Raw genomic sequence first — 24,900 nt, forward strand, 5'->3', positions numbered from 1 at the left:
TGAGCTCCAATTTGATGAGAGGCCCTGCTTGAAGGATGATGTAAGATAACGATCAAGAGGCTCACCAGTCTCAGAATCTTGGTCAAGATGCTGGCCAGAAAATAGATTCAGCCTGGGCTCATGACTTCACCGACTGCTCTCCGACTGGAAGTGCCAGAGGATGATAGTGAGATCAGCTTCTTTGAAGTATGGGGAAATTACAACATATTGCAAGTGTCTTAAATCAACTTACTTGTGTCAAGCAACTAATAACTCGATCTGTTGTGTACCCTGCCTGATTAATTCTTTCTTGCTCATAATCATACGTACTTAATAATAAGCTTGATGCTTGGCGCCATCCTCGGGGCGGTGTCAAACAGCATGCAGCTATGATTCCTCCCCACTCAAAGCCATGGCTGCCTAGAGTTGAGTCCCCTGAAATCAAGATTTAGTCAACAGAACTTAACTTTCCTACCAGTGGATCATTCTTCATGTTCCTTGCTGAATACTGAGGTATCGGGCGCGAGTGATTTGAGAATACCAATTCTGATAAGCCTCATGAAGGATCGCGGTGCCACACTTTTGGCTAATATCGCTAGTAAACGGAAATGATCTTCGCCCCACCGAAGATAATGCAAGCCTTAAAAAAATAAAAAAAATAAAAAAAAAAAAAAAAAAAAAAAAGAACAATGAGATACAGAATTTAAGGGATTTAGTAAAGATTGACGTAAAATGCAATGTGGCTTCACGATCTAAAATAGAATTGGAGCATAGATAGTCTGCTCGACCACCACAAAGCTCTACCTTTCTTCAAGATTCACCCGTCTTGTGAGACACAAGGCTAATTACCCCCTTTGGTTCGGAGGTAGTGGATATGGTTATATTATATGGTTTATGCCACTCTGCATCAATCGCCACAGTAAGTTGCGAATAAGCTGTCTTCCTCATCCCCTGCTTACCTCACAATGGCACGTTATCGGTCTATTAGTGATGAGGTGTGGATCATAATACGCACATCAACCACACAATTTCGCAACCATGACATTGTTATAAATGGGTAGCTTTCAGCTTTAGCTGAAGCAGTAGGACAATGGGATTTTTTCAAGTCTTGAAAAGAGAGCTTGAGGGACCAGAGATCACAGAAACAAGACGGGATCATGTCGTGAACTCTTTGGATCTGGCTTCCGATCAGAACTCAAAAAGCAGTCTCAACAAGGACAGAACTATTGAAGTCGAGGAACGTTCTATAGAGATCGATGAGCCATACATCGACCTTGAGCTCCATCTCACGCCTGAGGAGATTCATAGGAGGAATACCTCGAAACTTTTTAAGGTGAGACAATTTTTTTGGGATGGCACCGATAAGCACCCCAAGGAGCAAAAGTACCTTTGCAAGTTGGATTTCTTTCTTCTCAGCTCTTCGATGCTTGGATACTTTATCAAGAATTTGAATCAATCCAATGTCACTACTGCCTACGTTAATGGTATGGACGAGTATTACGAAATGAATCAAAACCAGTACAACTACTTAGTCACGTTATGGACCATTGGTTATATTGTCGGACAGATCCCTTCGAACTTGATTTTGCATAGAATTTCTGCCCGTTACTACTTGGGCGGCCTAGAAATAATGTGGGCTGTTTTGACCCTTCTTATGATAACTTGCAAAAACATACAGTCCCTTTATGCCGTTCGTTTTTTCCTTGGGTTCTTGGAGTCAGGGTACTTTCCGGGCTTGGAATATCTTGTTGGAAGTAATTATTCGGCATCTGAATTATCCACGAGATCCGCTTATTTCGCCGTGGCTGGTAATGCTGCAGGGTTGATTTCTGGACCTTTGCAGTTGGCTGTTTTGAAGCACTTCGGACATTCGTCGATGCCACCTTTTAAATGGATGTTTGTGCTCGATGCAGTTATATCATTCCCAGTTGGTATCTATACCATGATAGTGGACCCAAACACGCCAAGTACCACTGATGCATTCTACTTCTCACAAGAGGACAGATTGGTGGGCCTTGAGAGAAGAAGAAGAATCGGTGCACAATTGAACACTCGTGAAAAGTACCTGTGGAAGAAGATCAAGGGTTTTTTCGACACATGGCACATTTACGTGTTCCCATTATTGTTCTTGGCCTACAATAATTCCTGCGCTGCCAATAGTCAGCCTGCGTTTCAAACGTGGATGAAACTTGATCTTAAGTTGTCACCAGATAAGTATAATACGTTTCCTTCCATTCTTACAGCTTGTGGTATTGGAACAACCTTATTTTTGGCCTATTCTCATAATTTTATTGGCGGAAAGAAGAATCATTTCTATGTCATGAGTTACTTTGTACTCTTGATATTGGGCTGTGCTCTACTAGCTCATTGGCATATACCAAGAGGCCTTCACTGGTTCTCTTACTTTCTTGTTGGAGTGCCTACCTCCTATGGTCAGCCCTTTATTTTCTCGTGGGTCAATCGTTTACTATTTGAGGACGATATGAAGAGAAACTTTGTGGTTGTTTGCACAAACACATTGGCATATGTTACAGGTGCCTGGGTGCCGATTTTTGTCTGGAATACAGCAGATAAGCCTAGATATTATATTGGGTTCACATACACAGCATGTCTTGCGGGTTTTGGTTTGATCATGACATTGATTGCTTGGCGATTGACAATAAGAGACAAAAACAGGGAAGAGAGGAAACTAGGTGACGAAGTTTCAGAAGAAGGTTCCCTCAAAGATGAAGGCGTTGTTGGAACTTCCATTGCACATGTGACAAAACAAGTATAGCTAAATCGATAAATGAGATAAAATTATGATGATGGTTTTCAATGGATCGAAATTTATTGGTAAAGATGCTAATATATTACAAAGTTGTCTAGGGTGTCTTTCTTGTCATTGAGCAGTTTCGCTCACAATCCCAAGATGGGCCTAGTCCGAAGCTGCAATCTCCTTCACAAGCTCATCGTATGCATCCTTATAGTCATCAGTCTTGTCAGAATTTTTCTTGGACTTTCCGCCACCTGGAATAACAAAAACACAAGATGTAGGTCTCTTGGTTGCACCAGCAGAACCCAAATCCTCCTTTGAAGGAATGAAGATGTATGGCACAGATGAATCCTCGCAGAGAACAGGAATATGGGAGATAACATCCGCTGGAGAAATGTCTCCAGCAATAATGACGAGTCCTTTCTCGCCCTTTCTCAAGGCTTTGACGACTTCTTTCACTCCTCTCTTGACATGCTTAGCCTTGGAAGCTTTTTTGACAGTTTTGAGCACCTTCTTGTTGACCTTCTTCGATGCAAGTGGCTTTGCAAATGGCAAGACAGCGGCCATACGCTTGTCGTAATTATCCTCGCCGCTCTCTTCAACCTTATCCTTCTTTGCCATGCTGACGAGTTTCTATGGAAAATGACTTGAGATAGCCAAACTATTTTTTCAGGAGATGAGGTTCCTTGGTGTACGGGTGTCTTGAACTTACTGGCTCGTTTGTAACGCCATATCATAGCAAATCTACTATCGCCTAAATTTGACCAGATGTAGCTCAAATTATAACCAATTCGATATGCTTTTGTCAATTGACTAACTCTGTTAGGAAAAACACCCTCTCATTAGATGTGTCTGGTTGAGAAGGCCGCTCAAGGAACCAATTACATGTAACTAGAACCAAATATCAGTAAGAATTTTTTGTGATTGGAATTAGCTGTATTTTTAAACTTTGTAATTATAAATGTATTTTTCTTCTTGATGCCCTTTTTTGTTTTTTTTTCTTTGGCAGTTCGAGTTTTTGATTTCGCAGGAATCTGCATTTCGTGCGAAAATTCGTGAATACCTTTGCAGCCTTTTCGCATTGACCTACAAGATGGATTGAAAGACAACCAAGCACTACTTCAGTTGCGCAAATTTAGGACTTTAAAAAGTCATTCCTATCAATGGCACCAGCCGTTTAAGCCATTGCCTAGTTGTCTTCTACTTGTCAACAACTTGAATTTGCATGTTCAAGTTATCTGAAACACGTGATTACTATGTGCATCAATACATCGTAATCAGAAAGCATTCACATCCACCAATGCATCAAAGAGGAAGTAAAGCTTCACAAAGCTACTCACGAAAACGAAGGAATGACTATCAACATACGGAACAGTTCAGTGACAGTCCATTGCTTCTCGAAAACCCTGTTGTTCCAGACATAGTACGTTCTGTGGTGGAGCCGGACAAAGTGAAGACCTATCTTCAGAAGCTTATTCCGGAAAAGAAGTCCGACGAGAAGTCAACTCATGTCAAAATTCTCCTAGGAAACTCCGAGTCACAAATTTTCACAGCCGAATTCAAGAATGAATTGATAAATAACTTCCATCTTGATTCTATCACTTTGTCTGAGAGCAGCCCGTTTAGCGTTGATCGCATTATAACGCTTTATGGTGAACAAATTAGTTTACTGGCAGCCACTGCGTTTATTGGGTTCACGAATTCTGCGGAATCAAACAATCTTTTAAGGCATGAGTCCTTCACTCTACGATCACAAAACTACAAAATCGATATCTTGGTGGAAGCTAGAGAGTTTGAGTTAGTGCTGTTTTCAGAGGGCAAAGCGCTGGTTGACTTTGCGCCATACGACTTTAACCGAAACCTAAACGTTGTCAACATAAAAGGTGATCTTCAATACTTGATGAACACTGTTTCAGAGTATTCCCGAAGGTTTTCATTTCAAGTATACAAGCAAGACACAGATATAAAAATTCTTCCCACTATAAGGCTGCATGATTATGACCATTTGTTCGAGTCTTCAGAAACAGAAGACCAGTTACGAGTCAGCAAGGAAGAGCTCCTCAAATTCATCTATCTGAAGAACGTCTTGAATGATCTTTCCTGTAAATAAACTTTATTTTTTTATATATCAAACACGAGATACCTCCAATTCCTTAGACTTCCTCGAAATAGAGGCGACACGGTCTCCGAGAGACAAAGCCAAGCCTTGACCCTTCGACCTTATCCTCACATGTCCTATGATGTAACCATCGGCCAGTTTCTCGATGCACAAGTTAGCCAAGGCGTCCTCACCAAAGGAGGATCGAGAATAAAGATTGGCGGCCAAAAAGTGACATTCCTCGCCAATTATTGCACCCGGTGTCAAACAATTCATGTTAGTTCCTGCCATCAAATCGTCTAAGTATTCTTTCAAAGATGCCTTCTTCGATTTAATAGTAATTTTGTTCTCCCACTCAAACTCGTTCCACATGGTGCGGAACGCACTCTCAGTACAAGAAGCAGGCTTGATGTAATCCATTATGTCCACATGAACATCGTTGAGAATGACGATGGTAGAATCATCTGAGTGCTGACCATCGTAGACAATGTTACCAAAGATCACGCCGGTATCAGCACTTGTCACTTTGACAGTAACAGAAAGATTATAGAATCCGTGTGGCCCGATGTTGGCGGTTGCACCGTTGTCGACAACCTTCAAATCTCCCAATGTAGCAAACTCGACCGAAAGATTCCTGAGAGTGTTTGTCGTTTGATTAACCAACAAGACCTCCAATGTAACGTCGTACTGATGCACCTTGACATATGCCTCGGCATAGATGGGGTCAGAAAAGCCTGTCAACTGCAAAATCTTGTTGAGCCTGGACGAGAGTCCCTCTCTCTTAGAGACAACGCCAGAGACGCCCGTGAGGTCATCTCCAAGGGCATCTGTAGAACCACCGTCCTTGTCGAGCTGCCTGAACACTATGGCGTCATCAACATGCTCAGCGTTGTCATGCAAATCTCTTGCCTCGGACTCAGCCTGTTTTTCCTGTGCCGTTTGAACCTGGCTCTTGTAGGCATCCTTGGTATCTTCTAAGAATCCCTTTTCAATGAGATCGTGGTCCTGGTCATCAGTTAAAAATTTAATGCAAGCCAAAATTCTGTCAGCAGAATCTTCATCAATTCTTTTCAGAACAAAGCTAGACTCACCGACTCTTAGTATGGACACCATGATCAATAATGCCTCGGCTCTCAATGCATTTAAGTGTTTATCAGCAGTTTCTAGACGCCCCAATCTCAAGACAAATTTGACGAGCGTAGATGCCAAAACTGAAGCCAAGTAGAAGTCACCGGCCAAGATGAGTTTTCTAATACGTAACGAGTCCTCATCATCGCTCGTGTTAGTTTGCGCACTCAAGGCACTCTCTGTGGCGTAGGTTCCGTCTGGCAAAACCACTGGACCCTTCTTCGATTTAGTCGTTGAGGATTCACCGCTCTCATCCTCATCGGCCTCTTCCGAGTAACCCTCAAGCTGCCTCTTTTCACTGGCCAAAATAGGGACCTCACCGATGCTAGATCTCACGAACTTCCAGGCATCCTTGATCGATTGTTCACTCAATGAGTATTCACCCAAGACCCAGAATGCACCGCGGAACACCTTACCCGACTTGACATCCGACAAACTCTTAATCAACTTGTGGATGATCGATTCTCTCAAATCTGGGAATTTCTCGACAACCTCCTTAACAAATGTAATCACATCGTAAGCAGCAGCATTTGTGAGATCACCAATCGATTCCAAGAGCAAGTCAATGACATTTGTCGCAACTTCGCTGAAGTCGATCGCTAATTTGTGGATAGCGTTCACCAACAACTGTCTGTATTCGGCGGCGTTGTCTTCGTTGGAAGACGAGGCTTTCTGCAATTCTTTCTTGAGCAATTTTACCACGTCTTCAACGTTTCTGCTTGTGATCAATTGCAATGTCACGTCAAGTGCCTTCTTACGCACACCGATATCCTGGGTGGATAAAACACCCAAGATATCCAAGCACAAGCCTTGCAACAAACCCGGACTCTTTCTGTTTAGCTCACTGATACGCTCCAATGTAATGATTTTCACATTGTTATCAGCTTCCTTTGTAGCGAGCTCAACGAACTTGTTGCCCGCTAAAACCATGGAGTCAGATGAAGCTGACAAGGAGATCAAAGTAATCGCAGCCTCGTAAACGACAACATTTGAAGATGATTCGATAATCTCAGATACCAAAAGCACGTATTGCTGTCTCAAATTAACAGCTGTCTGAGCATCCTTTCTAATAAACTCGACAAAGGCGAGTTGTAAAAGGGAATCCAATGTTTCGATTTGATGAATGTTGTCCTGGATGTACAGTAAAGTAGCATCTCTACTCAAATCACTGAGACACACGAATGCATTTCTCTTGCACACTGAATCGAACTCTTCCACCAAGAAGCTGTAAATCAATTCAGGAGCATCGGGAATGAGATGACTCGAGACCTTGTAAATGGAGTAAAGAGCAAAGATTGCATTTTTTCTCACATAAGCATGTCTGTGAACCAAACATTGACGCACGTTTGGAATCAATGTCTCCAACAATTCCGCCTCTCTCAATTTGCAAAGGAATCTTAAAGTATTACCTCTCACGTACTCATTTGGATGCTGCAAGTCGTGTTGAATGGCATTGCATACCAAAATCATTTCATGTCTCATCTTACCTTGATTGTCTAACTTTGGACAAACTTCCCAGTAGAAATACAACAACTTCTTCAATTCCTTATTCCTTGAGGGCATGATAAAACGAATGATATGCATCAACAATTCAGGCATTGGATCACCATTCAAAACTGCTGTAATGATTCTTTTCATAGCCAGAATCTTGACTTCGTCCTTGCTCTTTTCCAAAAGTGTCTTCAATTCAGACACGGATGTTTTCGACGCGGCATTGGGCTCATAAATGAGCATGTACCCTGCGTCAGACATTCTTGGTAGTTACTCAGGAGCTTTGGAAAACTTTACGCCTTTAGGACAATAGTAATGGTCTATGGAAGACTTGAGATCGCTCACCAAAGATGTTTTGAGATTTTTTGAATATTAACACCTGGATAGAATGGTTGAATCGCGGCCTTTCGACACATGATCACACACACGTGACAACATAGGTACGTATTCTTTATCAGGCTTCACTACAATAGGAAGGGTCGGTATCATTTATCGTTAAATATATGCATGTCTATTCATTATCGCTGCTTTCGCTATCAGGGTTCGCAAGCACCAAACGGGGTTTTTGAACTTCGTCCTCCTCCTCAAAGTCTTGATGCATGGTACCGTCTGTAGATGGGCTAAAGCGATCCGTTTCTTCCATCTCTTCGTCGTAACGATATCCTGGGTGTTGATAATAACCTTCAGTAAAACGTCCTTCACTAATACTGCCGACAGAATGACGAGATGAAGTCAGTGTATGCCGCGACAAATGAGACTGAGAGTCAACATGTGATCCTGAATCCCTTACGGGGGTAGTAGATGTCGTTGAAGGCAAAATCGAGCTCAGAACTGAACCAGCAAATGAGCCAGTCCGAGAAGGTGCATTGCTGTTACGCCTTAATGAATTTCCTCGAGATAAAGCGGTGGATGGTAATGTCAGTCTAGACAGAGAGACAGGGGTAATCTGCTTTCCTTCATGCCTTTGGAAGGTGCTCGATCTTCCCAAGGACCCAAATTTGTTCAGGCCCTCTGATTCATCAACTTCGGTAGCAAGGAGTCGGGGAGCAAGATGGCCATGTTTAAGACCCACACCACTTGATTGATTCTTCCTGTTACCACGCAATCTATTATACCGATCATTCGAAGGCGTGAGCTGCCGCTTATCAACTGGTAATATACCCACAGGTAGTTTCCAAGTTTCTGGACCCAAGTCGTTGTAAGAAGTACCAGCATTGCGTCGCACTGTTTGAACATAATTCGAGCGCTCGCCCTCGCCGGGTCGTAGAGAGATGGACTTCTTCAATGCTGCTAATGTAATGTGACGATTGGAGTTTGTGCTGAAAACAGAGCTCATTGACAGAGACTTGCGATGGAATGTGTTTGCAGGGGTGGAGGTTACCAGACCTTTTGAAAATGTTGAATCGCTGGCAACAGATGTAAACGTCGGGGCACTCCTGAGAGGCTGGCGGGTCTGGTGTGAATAGTTTGCTCTAATGGAGGGTTGAACTCGGTCCAAAGTTGGATTACTGGAATTGGTTGCAACATTTCCGCCGTTGGAGCCTGATGTGAGCACTTCATGAAGGAGCTCAGTTGGATAGGTTGAGTGAGGAGAAGGAGGTTTGAATCTTGCAGGGTCAGATTCAAACACTTGACTGGAAGTGTGTGTCGACCGGCTGCTCGCATGCGGAGGACCTTGTAACTCTTGACTCTCAATCTTACTTGTCAGACTCATGCTAAGCTGAGACTGATTTTCACTCATCATATTGCTTCGTACTGAAGAGTGATTAGTCTCAACATTATGAATTGGCTCCCCCACGGAGTCAACAAAGTGAAGGCTTTCAACGCTCACCAGCGATGTTGGCCGTAATTGGTATGCCTCATGTTGTTCGGTCGATGCTATATTTTCGGTAGGAAGTTCTCCATACTCCATATCGATCTGGTTCCCAAATCTGAGCTGATGATCAAAGACAGGTTCATTTTTGGTAGTAGGAGGAAATTGATATGGATTTGAATGCGTGCTACGGGTTGGCTCCCGCAAGTGTGATGTAGAATTGGATGATTGATCAGCTTGCGACAACTGAGTTGTCCCCAGATCACCCATAAAAAACAGTCTCTGGGATTCAGATCCAGATTCTCGGTCCGAATTGCGTATCGAATTTGCATTCACTGGAGCGCTAGGCTCTCCTTGAACCTCCTCGCTTGTGGTATCAACACGCTGTTGCGAGCTTTTACGAAAATTCATCATGTCATGAATTTCGTCTTCCAAGGTACATATGATTTCATCCAAACTATCTGCTTTTGTGGCAGCTGTGTCGATGCTTGTGCCATACTTTCGTTCCTTCAACGCAACTGCATGGGGCTTGGCTGAAGCATTCGAATGAGACAGTTTGAATGAATCAAGGTCATCTTCTGGTGGAGGTGGTTTTCTTGTAAGTTTTCTCGCTGGTTTCTGAAGACCCACACTTTCATTGCTAAAAGTACCCACGGAATGAGTATCACTAGGCAGCTTGTTCTTCAAGTCTCTCTTTGAGTCACTCTGGTACAGCATTGGCAGATTACTGAGCGGTGGTTTTGACAAGGGATTAAGGCTCCCTGAAGACAGTTTCGATTGTATGGATCTTGCTTCATGATGCTCAGGCTGGCCCTGGGAATAATCCAGAGAGGTGAAAATGGAGGAAAGCCTGCTTCCAAGCAACCTTGATGAACGTTTTTCTCGCTCCATTTTCGATGGACTCCTTTTGAATGAGGATCAATGGCTTGGGTGAAATTCTGTGCTGGTTCAGACCTTGATCGAAGTTTAAGAACGGTGCAGTAACATTGCATAAATGAGGCACACCATACACGTGACACAACTTGGGGAACCCTAAGTTCATAAAATTAGGTTAAAATTAGTCATAATTTTTGGATTATTGTAATGATAACTATCTTAATGCTTCAGAATTCCTCCGAACAAATTGCTAATCATTTAGTATTTGACTTTGGGGCGCAACTTGCGTGAATTTGATACCACCTGATTTAAATCTTCATCAGCTACACACAAAAAGTCTCGAAGCGGAGAAAGCAAGAAAACACAATTAAGGCTTTGATCTGTAAAAATTGTCATCTAGAAAAGCTTTCAATGTGTCGCCAACATTGCTCATGAAAGTCCGATATCTGTGTCGACCTTCTCACTAGCCTGCATCTCCAATTGCTCTATAAAAGCTTTCAGCACAGGCTTCTTTCCCGAAATCAACGATGTCTAGCAAAAGTATGTTTGGAACACACCATCAAAATGTTCTCAATTTCTTACTAACAAACAGCCGAAACAAAAGCTACTGAAATTGATTACTCTATCAATAACTCCGACGTTGTCGAGAAGTACAAGACGGCTGGTACCATTTCCTCCAAAGTTTTGGCGGAGGTGAGAAAGGCCGTGAAGGATGGCTCCAAAATTTTCGACATCTGTCAATTGGGTGACAAGCTCATGGGGAGGAGCTTCTGAACGTGTACTCGTCCAAGAAGAACAAGACTTCCAAAGGTATTGCCTTCCCTACCTGTGTGAACCCCAACAATATCCCAGCCCATTTGTCCCCAGAGTCTGAGGATGATGACGCAAACTTGACTCTCAAAAATGGAGATGTTGTCAACATCATGCTTGGTGTCCAGATCGACGGTTTCCCTGCCGTCATTGCTGACACTTTGGTCGTTGGTGAGAGTGCCGAGAACCCAGTCACTGGCATCAAGGCCGATTTGCTTCACGCTGCTTGGAATGCTTCCGAGGCTGCTATCAGAACCTTCAAGCCTGGTAACAGAAACTTCGATGTCACCAACGTTGTCGACAAGGTTGCTAAGGATTTCGGCGTGGCTGCTGTTCAGAGCATGTTGACCCACAACCAGGAACGTGATGTTTTGTACGGTCCTAAGGAGGTTATCTTGAACCCGCCAAGGAGCACAAGAACAGAATGGATACCCACAGATTTGAGGAGCTGGAAGTGTATGGCTTGGACATCTTGGTCTCCACCTCCGCCGACGGAAAGGTCAAGAAGTCTAACTTCAAGACTACCTTGCACAAGTTGACCGGAAACAACTACTCTCTCAAGTTGAACACATCTCGTCAGGCTCTCAAGGCGTTCAAGGAGAAGGTTCCCGGCCATTTCCCTGCCAACGTTAAGATTTTTGAAGAGCCAAGAAAGGTTCGTGTTGGTTTGATCGAGTGCAGCAACCACGAGGTTGTCTTGCCATACGATATCATGGAAGGTGCCTCTGACTCTTTCATTGCCCAGTTCTTCACCACAATCGCCATCACCAAGAACGGTATCGTCAAGTACACCTCTCCATCATTCAATCCTGAGTTGTACAAAACAGAAAAGAAGATTGAGGACGAGGACCTTGCGAAGTTCATCGCTGAGCCCTTGCCTGAGCCAAAGCCAAAGAAGAAGAAGAAGAAGCCAGCTAAGAAGGCCGGTGAAGAACAGGCCTAATCCAGATTCAATTACTAGCTACGTATAATAAATAAATTTGGATTTCCTTAGATGAGAAATTTGTAGACCTAATACATTTTGAGCTTGCTCGCTCAGTATTGACTAATAGAAACCTGACATTTTAAATCTAAATAGGGATTATTCAGAAGGAAAAATTCGATGACCACAACATGTTGTCATGCTCTCTACAAATTGCGGCCATAAGCGAATATATTGGTTGGCGTTCTTGGAAGACTTAGTGAACCTGTAGCTTTTTTTCATTTTTTTATTTGAAGGGTAATACTTGAAATAACGTGGATTTTTAAACTACAAAACTCTGAAAACCTTATGACAGCTCAATCAATGGCAAGAATGAAGCAACGAATGATTATTCAAAGCGAATTCTAGTATCAGACAAAATCAAGAGTTTCAAAAAATATTTTTTGGAACCGTCACAACGTATGAAAAAGCTGTTTCAGATTTCACGTTGGCCACTAAAACAATACAGAGAGTTAAAAAAAAAAAAGAAAAATTTTGACTATTTTGAACTGAAGCTATGGACAGTATTGTAAGAATTCATTTGTCCAAATGGAACTTTCCTCGACAATTCCTAGATTATCCCTTATTTTGATTTTCAGCACTAAACTTATGCCAACGTGTTTTGGCATTCTATCATTGCCTTAGAGAGAACTACAATGAGCAGACTAAAAATTGTTCTTGAATAAACAGCTTTTAATATATTTTTTGTTTTCCTTTTTTTAAACAATATTTTTTGCACGGTTTCACCTAGGCATAATTCTATTTGTCACACTTCACCAACAAAACGCGATGGAAAATTTCGTCCTACTCTCTTTTAGTGATCAACAGATCTCACTACATATTCCAGCTCACGGAACTGCTCCCATTAAAGACCAACAATTCCTGGCCCAGCTTAGACTCATTAGCTGCTGCTTAACTTAGGATCGTTGATATTTGGGCGTTCTCGTATTTATCAACCACTATCGCATGGTAGATCCAGTGCAACCAACTAAAGCGCCTGCTCCGCGAGGGCGTGGGCGGCCAAGATCCGATAAGCTGCTTAAGGCAGCAAAGGAGGAGAAAGTTCCTAAGAAGCGTGGTAGAAAACCTGGCTCTCTTGGGAAGAAGAAATTGGCGGCGCAACGAAAGTCTGCGAGAGGTGAAACCTCCTCGTCAAGACAAAGCCGATTAGAGGATAGTCCGAATATTTCAAGAAGGGCAGCCAAGGCGCTGCGTATAGAAGATATCTTCTTGACTCCAGGTTCGATGCCTGCTACACGAAGTAACCCATTATACCCCAATTCCTCACCAGGCAAAACAAGTTCAACAACTGAGGGAAGTCAAGAAAAGACATTTATAGAGCCCGAGCTTGCCGCACCACAACCCGGATACTCCGGCTATCCACTTGAAGCATTACCTCCACAGCAAAAAATAAAGCGACCACTATCCGGAACGCCCAGAGGAAGGAAACCCAAAGGTGATAGTTCCCCACAAGCGACCCCGGTTCCAAGTGATATCGACACTACGGAAACGGAGAGGAAGTACAGAGCCCAACTCGAGACACCTGTGTCTGAATCTATTCTGACCGCTTCCGAGATACGAACTCCGCTAAAAGGTAAAAAAAGAGGCCGGAAACCAAAGTGGGCGACAAACCCGGAGCTCAAGTCATCTCCCTCAGGTCTCAAATTACGCATTCCAGCAACCCCAAAATCGAGCAGAAACGGCGAAGACTCCGCCAGATCAGCCCCAGGACTGTCCCGCACGAAAAGACTCAAAATCACATCACCAAAGAAACAGCCCACGGTGGGGTTGGCACCAGCAATAGACAATGCACCTGAGTCGGACGATTCAAATAGCAATGACGACTTCTGTGCTACTTGTGGTGGAACCGGAGTATTTATTTGTTGTGATACCTGTCCAAAATCGTTTCACCTTCTTTGTTGCGAGCCTCCCATACAAGAGATCCCAGAAGAGAATTGGAACTGCAATGAATGTCGTGCTGCGCAAGGAATTGATCCCAGAAAGTATCACAACAATATTGGTATGTTTGGCCCGCTTATTAATTCCATGCATGGCCGCAATCCCACTGAATTCAGACTACCTAAGAAGCTCCGGGATGCCACTTTCATTGACGTCACTACGGGGCCCGATGACAACTACACAGACTCGCATTTGAAACCTGAGCTCTCTTACAGCAAGGTGAATGGATCACAGATTGTCGGCTTCAATAAGAATGAAGACTTAGACATTGACTCCCTCTATGATAAAAACGGCCGGCCGTTTTTGTGCCATCGGTGCCGAGAGTCAGGTCTCAATAGGAGGACTATGGTATCTTGCGATTACTGTCCTCTCTATTGGCATCTAGATTGCTTACCGGAGCCTGTTTCGCTGGCAAAAACCATTGGCCTCAAGTGGAGATGTCCCAATCATATCGAAAATCTTGTGCCAATCAGCTGGTCTGACAGGAGATCTTTTAGGGATTGTGCTGTTGTTGACTCTGGTCTTCACTCCAATTTCATTAAAATTATGGAGGCTAGCAACTTCTTGATAAAATTCGAGGACCAGGGTTTTATCGCAGAAAACAAGCAACCAACGTTACAAGACTATCTTCAATTTCAGAAGGAAGACTTTATTTCTAGCAAGTCAGACTATGTCGCAAAGTTTTCTTCGAAAAACGATGATGGACTGGACACCGAAAACGATGAAGATACATTTCCTCTCTTCAAAGTACCTGAATATCTTGAAAACTACACCGTGGGCAACAAAGTTGTGGGAAAGTCGTCTAAGAAACTGGCTCGCGTCTTGTTAATGACCAATGCCGATGACAACGATCAAAAGCCCTTTATTTATCGTGTTCCAGAGAAACAGGTCCTTCTTGATTTCATACACAAAGGTGAGTCGCTGAAAGCTTCCGTTTTAGCAGAGTTGAACTCCTACGAATCTAAGAAAGAGGCAGAACACTCAAGAGACTCTAAAGCAGCCGAAGATCTTCAATTCTTCAGCGAAAATAAATCCGAGACGGCAGTTTCTAGACGAGGTGATCCACATCTCAACTTGGACGAGCTTGTAGCTGCGGCCGCCGCCACCACCACTACGCAGACAACTGATTCGGCAGTTGATAATTCTGAGATCGAGGATCTTCAAAAAATCAAGGAATTAATGGAGCTCAAGGGCCGCGACGCACTCTTGAAGTTCCTCAAATCATAATTACTCTGGGCCATATGGTTCAACAAACCAACCTCGCATGATCTATAGTCGTATATTACAGTCATAAAGCATTCTAAACGTTCGTCGTAGTTATTTTCTATGTACAGATTTTGTCAGTTATAATGCTATGAAAGGGTGCTGGAGGTGGGGGATCTCGGACTCAGGAACCCGAGTAGCTTCGGTAGCTTTGATAAGCTTCTTGAGGATCTTTTGCTCATCAAGAGCATGGCAGTCTATCTCGGTTTTGTTATTGGAGGCATCGTGGATAACGATCTTTGTGGGCACCTTAGCGATGTCATCCTTGGAAGTGGCTCTCACTCTAGTACAGAAGAAATCCACATTCTCATTGTGAAACTTCAAGGTGGGCAACTGTAGCTTTAAAAACTTTCTCAAGCCAGTACGAGGACCGATGATGTTCTTCTCTAATAGGATGACTTCGATCTTCTTTGTGTTGTCACCGAATCTGTAGGCGTTCTTGGGGTACCCGCAATCATGTTGATACGACTAATCTGCTTGGCCAAAGACGATGTTGGCAAATTTTTGAACATTTTAGCCGACATCTTTGATGGTGTGGTTGAGGACGAAATCAGATTTTTTAGATTTTTCGCTGCCTCAAGTTGAGCAGTTCCTACAGGACATCAAGCTTTGCAGCTCAAGAAGAATAGGTGGGGTGAGAGAACTAAGAATTTTCAATAGCCTTGGTAAAAGAAGACAGAGATTTTATTGCCGAGGCATCGAGGGAGTAAGTTCATTTTTTTTTGACTCGTCAAGGCGGCAATTGGGAGTGAACGCCAGCTTTTGCAGGCTTTGGATGAAGAAGGTTCTCACCTTATAAACACATTTTCTATACTCTCTTCCGGCCCATGGAATAGGAATTAGTGGTTAAGCGCTTTCAGATATAACTAGGCTCTTTTAGTTTTGCAGGTCATATTGACAGATCCACGCATTCGCAGCCAGTCAGTTTGCATCCCACAAAACCACTTGAACAATAATTTCAAGAAACATTTTTGAGTTCACATTTGTCAATTTATCATTCAGGGAAGCTATTCAATGATTTCTCTGCCACAGCATATTCCGCCAATATTCTCTATTTCTGATTGGGACGCTTCCGTGATACCGCGTTATCAGTCCTACACCTTCCACCGATTATGACTCTTCCACCTTTTCATCACGTGTAATACCTTGTTCCGCTTCTACTTTCGTTTTGACGTTAGCAATTGAAAACGACATGAGAGCCGCTACCCGTCTATTTGCCCCGGTCTCTAAAGCCGAGCGCTTCGTCCCTAAACTGGGTAGTTATCCCAAGGGCTACGTTGTTGGAGGAATTCATTGTGGAGTGAAGAAGAACAAAGATGCGTTAGACTTGGCCATGCTTCACAATGTTTCTGGAAACCCTAGTGTTGCCTCGGCGGTCTTCACAACCAACAAGTTCAAAGCTGCTCCAGTGCAAATATCCTCCAAGTTGATCAAGGAAAAGAACGGTCAGATCAACTCAATTATCGTCAACTCAGGAAACGCCAATGCTGTGACAGGAACCCAGGGCTTGAAAGATGCACAGGATATGATCAGGGTTACCGATGCTGTGTTGGAAAATAAGGAAGACTCCACACTAGTGATGTCAACCGGTGTGATCGGCCAAAACTTACCTATTGACAATATATTGCAAGGCATTCCCAGATTGGGTCTCAGCTATTTGGGAGATTCGCATGACCATTGGCTTGCTTGTGCCCAGGCTATTTGTACCACCGATACGTTTCCCAAGCTTGTGAGTAAGCAGTTTGAGATCAAGGGTAAGACCTACTCAATGGCTGGATTGGCAAAAGGTGCCGGCATGATTTGTCCCAACATGGCCACTCTTTTGGGATTCTTTGCTACTGATGCCCCAGTGACACAAAATGCATTGAATCAAATAGTCAAGTATGCGGTTGATCGGTCCTTTAACTCCATTTCCGTCGATGGAGACATGTCCACAAATGACACCATTGTTGCCATTGCCAATGGTGCCGCAGGTGGCGATTTGATTGACGCCTCAACTGAGACTGCTGAGGAATTCTCTCTTCTTCGTGCCGAGGTGACCGACTTTGCGCAGCAGTTGGCTAAGTTGGTTGTTCGTGATGGCGAGGGTGCCACCAAATTCATCACCATCAAGGTTACCGACGCCTTGTCGTACCGTGAGGCCAAAGAAGTGGCCTCGACAATTGCAAACTCCTCTCTTTTCAAAACCGCCATGTTTGGTAATGATGCAAACTGGGGCAGAATCCTCTGCGCCGTTGGATACGCTGATGTTGGATCCAACTCTGTCAACCCACAAAGAACGACGGTTTCTTTCATCCCAAGCGATGGTAGCGAGTCCCTTCCATTGTTAGTGAACGGTGAACCCGAGCAGGTGGACGAGGCCAGAGCTAGCGAGATCTTGAAGGAAGAGGACTTAGAGGTGCAGATTTCATTGGGTACTGGCGGCGGACAGGAAGCTACCTTTTGGACCTGTGATTTGACTCACGAATATGTGACCATCAACGCTGACTACCGCTCGTAGAAATTATAGCACAAAATGCATGTTACATTAGGCTCATGTAGATACCACCGGTTCTTCACGCAGCTCCTGCACTAGTTAGTACTACTTCCATGAAGACGCTCCTAGAAGTGAAAAACCGTGATAGTTTCCGCGGGTACGAAACAGGATATTTATATGTTCATCTCCTAGCGCTACGTGTGAATACTTCGAAGTTTTCTGACGTGATTGTCACAGATTACACGGGTAATCCCGATGTGGTGAGTGAATGGAGTCGCGTTAACGTGTTTGGAGGCCATGAGCTACCCCGTGATCAATTACTCAATCTTCAGGTGCCATTGGACGTCTTAAAAAGTCTCTGCTTGGACTACTCAGGCTGTTCTGACGGGAGAGCTCTTTTCAAAGGCATTGATGCACTTCATGAGGAATCCAATTGGATCGACGTTAGTACCCAATTCTGCTTGGCATACATCGAGGTGAAGCTCCGCAAGACTGTCAGCAAACTCACAGGAACAATCACAAGAGCTAGGATTGCTGATGTCGATCGTACTTCTGATATCGAGGCATTTTGGGAGAGATTCTTGTCACTGCCATTGAGTGATATACCTGAGCGTACTAGTCTCAAACCTTCTGACGTTGTGAGGAGACTTCAAGGCATTACACCCGAAACAGATCCAGACAAGTCCGTAGAGGCACCAGTGAAAATTGAACATCTGGACTCCGAGATTGATTCACAACACAATTTACAGGACATACTCGAACCGGCGTCACAATTCAGCCAATACGATCGCCAACGAGGCATTGCACCGGGCCAACCAGCCATACAAGCACTGCAGCAACTGCAGCTTCTGCAAACACTGCAGGTTCTTCCTCTGCAAATTGAACCGTCCCAGCAAAATCCGGGTGCAGTTCAAGGGACTCAATTTTTGACCCAAATACCTCAATCGCAAACACAGGCAAGTGACAATAATGACGAAAAACACCCGTTGCTGTTCACACTGGACTCCAATGGAAGCGTCAAAAACTACTACACTTTGGCAGAGCTCAGTGCAATTCCTTTGCGTCCCGACAATAAGGTGTATACCACCCTGGCCATAGTAGCCGGTACCATACCCAAGATATCTACTGTAATTTCAAAGGCCTTTTCTAGATCACATGGTCATCTTGAATTGACGGACCCGGGAGCATCATTCCTCGAGCTAGTGCTCACAGACGTTGAACCCATTGAACAAGGATGTAAGACGACACTTTCCCAAAACAGTCTCTTGTCTGTTCATATTCCACCAAGCGAGATCTCCAGATTTCTAGGAGGAGACTTCCCTGAGCAGCTATACACACAATTACCGGCCATTGAAGAAAGGTTTCAAAAGCGATCAGCCAAGAACCTCTCATTCCAACTTTCTCTATCCAACACAAACTGTGGATGTGTTTGGGTACCGCAATCTCTTACATTAAACGACTTACTTTAACGAGAAGGCTCGCGAGGATACAGTGTCATGGACCAACCTGATCTGGCTCCAGTCGCTGAAAAGTTAACATGCTTTCATCAATTCCAGAAAAATGCCTTGCTACTTCGACGATAGGCCAGGGTAAGGCACGGAATACGGGTAAAAAGTGACCATAAAGCGGGAGCTTGATTTCACCCCGGCGCCCATGGGTTATAGCCTCAACTATGGAACGAGCAACATACAGAGGCTTCAATTCCGGCGCTAGCCACCGCCATGGAGTTGCAACTCCGTCGAACATTGAAGTTCTCATCTGGCCTGGGCAGACGAGAAGAGTCTTGACACCGGTTAAACAGAGCAGGGGTGGACCTAGCTCGTACGTGAGCAGCTCATGAAGCGCCACCAAGCCAGACTTAGACGCTCCGTAAGCGCTTAGATACGCCGGAGACATGTACCCTAGAACAGATCCGACGGTAATGACATACCCACGTTTCTGTTGAAGCATTCCTGGAAGGAAGGTCTTGATCGTGAAGAAGCTCAGAAGCAAGTTCACCCTAATGATCCTCTCAATATCGTCACTGGGCAACGCTAAGACCGTCTTGCCGCTGGTGATACCTGCGTTATTAATGAGAACAGTTGGTACTCCGACGGACTCCACAACTCGACTGTAGCAGCTCTGAACATCACCAATATCACCCACATCACACCTGAAGTAATTGGCCGAAGGGATTCTTGCACTCTCCAGAGGGATATCAATATCCAATATAACCACCTTTGTGTCTTTCTCAGCAAACTTGGATGCAATTGCTTTCCCTAGACCTGAAGAACCCCCCGTGACTACCACCACATCTTTGGTAGGATCAAACAGGTGTCCGACAACGAGGTGGGACATTTTTCTCAATTGGGCATGAGTGAAATAAAAGCAGGAGTTAGCAAAAGAGGACATGATTACGGTGACTTTTATTTTTGAGAGATTGTGGAAATGGCTGCAAAATGAGCCTACCCGCACCAGATCCTTCATGATTGCAGATGAGCAGGATATCATCAGACCCCACAAACCAGCCGTGAGAACCACTCACCTGCTTTCAAAATGTCCCAGACACCTCCACAAATTCTACGAATCAAGCGTAAAAGAGGGGAAGATCCTCTTCAAGCATTGATTTTGGAGGGACGCCAATCGTCAAAACGATCTAAACCAGCTACTCCACGAGCCTCTGCTCTCCCCTCTCCTTCCCGTGAGCAGCAAAACTGGTTATTTCACCTAGAACGTACTGAAGAATCCTCCCAAAACCAAGCAGATCTTGAATCTCTATTGGCTGAATCGAAGAACGACAGGAAGGATGCTCGTCAGTTTGTTATTCCCAAGAAACATACCCTAGAGGACTCGCTCATTCCCAATGAGCTTACAGATATGGTGGCCAACTTCTTGACCGTCAATGAGCCCACGACACGGAAAAAGAGGAAATCTGGGAAGCCTGTGACTTCACATCAACCCGAGACACCTGCTGCTCCCAAAGCGCAGGCTGAATATGAAACTTCAGATGACTACGTCTTTGATACCTACAAGCTCTCTGCTCAGGAGCCATTGACCGAAGCAAATTATCCAAAATCTCAAATTGGCTACATCAGGTTCTTTGATGATGAAAACTACGACCTCATGCAGCTGGACGACGACAGTGTCCCAAACAAGTCTGACGACGAGGACTCAAATGCAGAGTCCTTTTATCAGAACGACTACCCCGAAGACGAAGATGCCGGTGCCTTGAGTGACAGCTACGCAAATTTTGAGGACGATAACGATGAAACGGGTGTGGTAGCACTAGAAACTCCAGAAGAGTTTGAAGGCACGAGTCAACTTCTGAGGGGAGCAGACGAATTTGATAACCTATACGACGACTTAATGAACAGAGCAGGTGAATCTTATGACCCCGATGAAACGTTTGAACGTCAGCGTTTCTTTGAGGACGAGGGTGATAACGAGTTAGCTATTCACCGTGACCGGATATTCTCCCGTTTGCAAAAAATGATTGACGAGGAGTGATCTAGGAAAAGAAGTACTCGCTTTGGAGAACTTTGTCGATATCGAGCTTGCCAACTGGCGGCTCCGGAAGAATTTTCACAGGAACGAGCACCGGGGTATGTGTTTTAGGTGAGACATTCTGCTCCTCGCCAACGTCTGCATCATATCGTTCAGCTAGAGTCTTACCATTCTTGCTTTGGAACCAAAGGCGAGGTTTATGTTCCTCGATCAAAGCCAAGACAGGCCTAGGGTTTTCTATTTCCACCCTTAGACTTTCATTGAAGGATACTTTTCCACGTCTCGTTTGCTCAACTCCGTATTGCTGCCTCATCGATTGAACCGCTTCGATGAGAGCCGGACTTTCAGAATTGTTCACCCACACAACTTGCATTGCATTTCGATTTGTGTAGATCATATCATCCCTCAAGTTTCGTATAATTTGTGAGTGATGAAGCCTCACAAATTCTTGCCGGATGATCTTGTTGAGTTTTGGAACATCACAAGCGTGAGTCCAAAAAGAATCATGCACCCCAGCAAAGCTTAAACCCTGGCGATTGGCTTCGAGACAAGTCATTTGTAAATGAATTGCATCTAACGAATGAATGAAATTAGGAGCTACAGCGTTTAGCTGTTTTCTCAAGTTCATGTGGCTTACTCTTGACCTCTGCACCACAGACACCTTCTGCAATGATGTGATAATCTCTTTCTTCACATCATGTCTGTAGAGCTGCACAACCGGAAAACCCGAGAGAGAGCTCCACATCATTGGCTGATAGTGTTTCAGACCAAAGAAGTCGACCTTTTTTAAGGAATGTAAATTGTGACTTGAGAAGGATTTCAAACACCTCAAGCAATTGCGAAGCAACCAATCCTGAATGGCTTGGGCACCTGAGAAAAGCTCCGTTATCGATTGAAGTACATTTCTGGCAATGTATGTAGCGATTTGGCTTTCGGTGTACTCGGAGGAGACGGTATTATGTGTTTTGTTAGTTATACTTTCGATGTTCTCTTGGATCTGTCGAGCTGCACCGAAGTGTGTCACACCGTACACTGTGGTCATGACTGTTCGTTTGATGAGTTTTCTCAGAAGCAATGGCTGACTTATTCTTGCGATCTCTTTGGTGGATTCATTCTCAAGGTCATCAAGTATCTTCCTTTTGACAATTTCAAGAACTTTTAAGTAGATATCATTTCGATCCCCCGGAAGCAAATTGACTGATCTGGCCGCAGCTTCGTCACCTCCTAATGCAGCGTAGTGTTGAAGACCATTGCATGTTCCATCTTGATGGACGGGAATTCTCGACATATAGTCCGCATCCGATCCTCCAAAATTTTCTATCAGATGTATCTCCTTGCAGAGAGCAAGACTTTGCCATGGGTTATCGCCTTTGATCCACCATTGATCCCCACCGAATGGTTTAGTGGCGGATGCAATGATGTTTGCCATGTTCTCCGATACGAATGCGATAGATTGTTCCATATCGAGCTTAGCTTTAGAATAGAGGTTCGCAAGTTGATACTTGATCCACTTGTACCCATGTGGTCCTAACGGTTTTGCATCCCAGAACATCAACAATGATCTTATCATATCCTCATTATGATGGGAAAGAAAGGAAACGGCCGGGTATACTCTTCCACGGAAATCAACATTATGTGGTAAGTATAAAACATCACCATTGGCAGCGTAGCATGAAGCGACCTTGTTCATAAGCTCGTAAGAAATTCGATTTCCTCGAAGTCCAAAGTACTCATTCTCAGCCTCCCGCTTCTGCTTGTAATAAGCCCTCCTATCAGCCTCATATTCACAGTCTGATTCGTAAAGACTCTTTTTTGGGATTTCAAAAACTGGGGGCATTAATTCGCTCAATGGTGGTGGTATCAGGAGGAATCCCTCAGGCTTTTCGAGGCATTCTGTAAAAATGTCCAGCATTTCCTTGTTGATAGCCCAGGGAAGCGACCCAAGTTGAGTTAAAACGTCATAGAGCGATTGAAGTTGCCCAGTAGCATGAGCCTTGTTGATATATTTCAAAGTAGTCTGCTCATCTGAAGAGCGAACCATCGGAGCCAACCCTTCCAAATAACCCCCATGTATCGGCGAGGTCCACTTTTCAGGTGGATATAGCATGGGCAAAAGCACTGTACCGCTATGTAGGAGGTCCTTATAGGATTGAAAAAGAATAATGATTTCCTGGTGGAGGCTGATTATCCCCATTCTATGGAAAGGAGAGCTATCTTGAGACGACTTCGCATACCCTACAGAGAATAGGGGCTGACCATGCGAGCTTTTCGATAGCATTCCGCTATCCAAAGGTAGTTTGCAGTTTTCTGTGGCAAGTTTTATGATACCACAGAAGAACTCAATGGAGTCGTCCTCATTGAGATAGTGATTGAGCTGTTGTGATATGGGTTTTAGTTCGGGATCCAGACGAATTGATTGTTTTAGCGAGGTCAGCATTGCTTTGGCTAACTTCAACGTTCCAATCAGCCCTGACTTTAATGTTGCCGAGAGCATACTGGTAAGTACTATTGATGCAAGCTTCTCGGCGGGATAGGTAGTGTAAAAGAATGCAAATTTTGAAAGGCTTCGATTGGCTTCTGTATCAAGAGCTTTGATTCTGTCGCATATAGCGGCGTTCCACTGCAAAAGCCAATGTCTGTGAACTATGTTGAATTTTTGAAATGTACTTTCTTGACGCTTGGAAGCGAGGGAGTCCTGAAGAGCGCCGCAGTATTTTTCCACCTCTATTTGGCGGAGTCTATTATGTCTAAGATAGGCATCGATGAAATCTTTTTGTTGGGATTGGGGTAGAGAGTCATATATCTCATGCATGGGACGCTTGTCATCGTCGAATTGAAACCTCGACGAGGATATAAAGTCACAGAGACTGGTGAAGCTCATCGAGCCGTTTTTGTTCAAAAAAGGTTGAACATCTAATTTATTCGTTGAAAGCTCCGAATATGCTTTGAGATTGGGCCAAATTGCTCGAAACGAGTCCATGAGTTCTGGATACTCATCAGCAACCACTTGCTCCAAAGACTGAGGAGATATCCCATACTTTTCAGCAAGATATATTGTCAACTTTCTTGCTCTTTGACGTCTCAATGCATGCTTCTTGGATAACTTATCGAAATGTCTGCAGTATGCCACTAGTAGGTGTATACGGAGCTGGTTTAGCTGATCTTGCAGGACACTCAGTACGACATAACCAGGAAGCAATTGAACCATATCTTTGACGTTTCCAAGATCATTGAAGTCTCTCTCAGAGCCATCAGATGTGAATGCAAAATGAGCTACTAAGGTGCTCAAGCACGATACATAGAGTTGCACATTTCGAGCAAACGAAGTATGGGTCCTGTTGACCTTGCACTTGTCTTTGAACTTGCCTAGTAGATCAAAGGCCTGATTGAAGTCTCTCTGGAACACAGCTTGGAGGTAGTGGTTGACTCTTATTCTTGTATCGTAGTTGGTGATGGTGAACCGTTTTTGCTCGTTGGCGATGCTATTGACGGTGTCAATGAAGTCTGTATTTAAGGCATTTCGAGGATCTGAACGTTCCAATTGTGGTCTCAAAGGCTCAAGCTTAGGCACTGAGGATAGGAGCCTTGAAATACGTCGAAGCATTTGAACATAGTAGTATGGACTGTACTGTACTGTATGAGATGGCGATGATTTACTACTGGATTATTCAGAGGTGATCATGAAGTTCAACAAAAAGATATTTATGATGAAGATATCTACAAAACGTCTTTCTCTCTAAATTTTATTTCTGACTTGTATTCTATTTTACAGTGATGGGATTTGTGAGGAAAGTGGCAGCCGAATTCT

General features: G+C 44.0%; 13 protein-coding genes across 13 annotated transcripts; 7 read left to right on the top strand and 6 right to left on the bottom strand. All coding sequences in view use genetic code 12, as the record gives it.

Moving 5' to 3' along the window:
• Window positions 1-1,069: 1,069 nt before the first annotated feature.
• On the top strand, window positions 1,070-2,755 carry CXQ87_005214 (uncharacterized protein; the record flags this gene model as incomplete). The annotated part of the gene is made up of 1 exon (XM_025483641.1): window positions 1,070-2,755. The coding sequence occupies one exon, from the start codon at window positions 1,070-1,072 to the stop codon at window positions 2,753-2,755; it is 1,686 nt and encodes a 561-aa protein (XP_025335876.1).
• A 141-nt stretch (window positions 2,756-2,896) lies between these two features.
• NHP2 (snoRNA-binding protein) lies at window positions 2,897-3,355 on the bottom strand (the record flags this gene model as incomplete). Its single annotated transcript, XM_025483642.1, has 1 exon — window positions 2,897-3,355. One exon carries the CDS (start codon window positions 3,353-3,355, stop codon window positions 2,897-2,899), a length of 459 nt encoding a protein of 152 aa, XP_025335877.1.
• A 679-nt stretch (window positions 3,356-4,034) lies between these two features.
• On the top strand, window positions 4,035-4,844 carry CXQ87_005216 (uncharacterized protein; the record flags this gene model as incomplete). The annotated part of the gene is made up of 1 exon (XM_025483643.1): window positions 4,035-4,844. The coding sequence occupies one exon, from the start codon at window positions 4,035-4,037 to the stop codon at window positions 4,842-4,844; it is 810 nt and encodes a 269-aa protein (XP_025335878.1).
• A 43-nt stretch (window positions 4,845-4,887) lies between these two features.
• Window positions 4,888-7,712, bottom strand: SEC26 (coatomer subunit beta; the record flags this gene model as incomplete). Its single annotated transcript, XM_025483644.1, has 2 exons — window positions 4,888-4,892; window positions 4,916-7,712. The coding sequence occupies 2 exons, from the start codon at window positions 7,710-7,712 to the stop codon at window positions 4,888-4,890; spliced, it is 2,802 nt and encodes a 933-aa protein (XP_025335879.1).
• Window positions 7,713-7,962: 250 nt separating this feature from the next.
• On the bottom strand, window positions 7,963-9,981 carry CXQ87_005218 (uncharacterized protein; the record flags this gene model as incomplete). Its single annotated transcript, XM_025483645.1, has 1 exon — window positions 7,963-9,981. The coding sequence occupies one exon, from the start codon at window positions 9,979-9,981 to the stop codon at window positions 7,963-7,965; it is 2,019 nt and encodes a 672-aa protein (XP_025335880.1).
• Window positions 9,982-10,667: 686 nt separating this feature from the next.
• CXQ87_005219 (uncharacterized protein) lies at window positions 10,668-11,893 on the top strand (the record flags this gene model as incomplete). Its single annotated transcript, XM_025483646.1, has 4 exons — window positions 10,668-10,680; window positions 10,745-10,845; window positions 10,908-11,339; window positions 11,360-11,893. The coding sequence occupies 4 exons, from the start codon at window positions 10,668-10,670 to the stop codon at window positions 11,891-11,893; spliced, it is 1,080 nt and encodes a 359-aa protein (XP_025335881.1).
• A 984-nt stretch (window positions 11,894-12,877) lies between these two features.
• On the top strand, window positions 12,878-15,097 carry CXQ87_005220 (uncharacterized protein; the record flags this gene model as incomplete). The annotated part of the gene is made up of 1 exon (XM_025483647.1): window positions 12,878-15,097. The coding sequence occupies one exon, from the start codon at window positions 12,878-12,880 to the stop codon at window positions 15,095-15,097; it is 2,220 nt and encodes a 739-aa protein (XP_025335882.1).
• A 117-nt stretch (window positions 15,098-15,214) lies between these two features.
• Window positions 15,215-15,657, bottom strand: CXQ87_005221 (mitochondrial 54S ribosomal protein MRP49; the record flags this gene model as incomplete). Its single annotated transcript, XM_025483648.1, has 2 exons — window positions 15,215-15,560; window positions 15,623-15,657. The coding sequence occupies 2 exons, from the start codon at window positions 15,655-15,657 to the stop codon at window positions 15,215-15,217; spliced, it is 381 nt and encodes a 126-aa protein (XP_025335883.1).
• A 668-nt stretch (window positions 15,658-16,325) lies between these two features.
• Window positions 16,326-17,633, top strand: ECM42 (glutamate N-acetyltransferase; the record flags this gene model as incomplete). The annotated part of the gene is made up of 1 exon (XM_025483649.1): window positions 16,326-17,633. The coding sequence occupies one exon, from the start codon at window positions 16,326-16,328 to the stop codon at window positions 17,631-17,633; it is 1,308 nt and encodes a 435-aa protein (XP_025335884.1).
• Window positions 17,634-17,722: 89 nt separating this feature from the next.
• CXQ87_005223 (uncharacterized protein) lies at window positions 17,723-19,078 on the top strand (the record flags this gene model as incomplete). The annotated part of the gene is made up of 1 exon (XM_025483650.1): window positions 17,723-19,078. One exon carries the CDS (start codon window positions 17,723-17,725, stop codon window positions 19,076-19,078), a length of 1,356 nt encoding a protein of 451 aa, XP_025335885.1.
• Window positions 19,079-19,103: 25 nt separating this feature from the next.
• On the bottom strand, window positions 19,104-19,946 carry CXQ87_005224 (short-chain dehydrogenase/reductase; the record flags this gene model as incomplete). Its single annotated transcript, XM_025483651.1, has 1 exon — window positions 19,104-19,946. One exon carries the CDS (start codon window positions 19,944-19,946, stop codon window positions 19,104-19,106), a length of 843 nt encoding a protein of 280 aa, XP_025335886.1.
• Window positions 19,947-20,144: 198 nt separating this feature from the next.
• CXQ87_005225 (uncharacterized protein) lies at window positions 20,145-21,095 on the top strand (the record flags this gene model as incomplete). Its single annotated transcript, XM_025483652.1, has 1 exon — window positions 20,145-21,095. The coding sequence occupies one exon, from the start codon at window positions 20,145-20,147 to the stop codon at window positions 21,093-21,095; it is 951 nt and encodes a 316-aa protein (XP_025335887.1).
• An 825-nt stretch (window positions 21,096-21,920) lies between these two features.
• On the bottom strand, window positions 21,921-24,696 carry CXQ87_005226 (uncharacterized protein; the record flags this gene model as incomplete). The annotated part of the gene is made up of 2 exons (XM_025483653.1): window positions 21,921-21,962; window positions 21,994-24,696. 2 exons carry the CDS (start codon window positions 24,694-24,696, stop codon window positions 21,921-21,923), a joined length of 2,745 nt encoding a protein of 914 aa, XP_025335888.1.
• Between the last annotated feature and the right edge of the window lie 204 nt (window positions 24,697-24,900).

This window comes from Candidozyma duobushaemuli (assembly GCF_002926085.2).
Source record: "Candidozyma duobushaemuli strain B09383 chromosome Unknown G_B09383, whole genome shotgun sequence".
NCBI lineage: Eukaryota > Fungi > Ascomycota > Pichiomycetes > Serinales > Metschnikowiaceae > Candidozyma > Candidozyma duobushaemuli.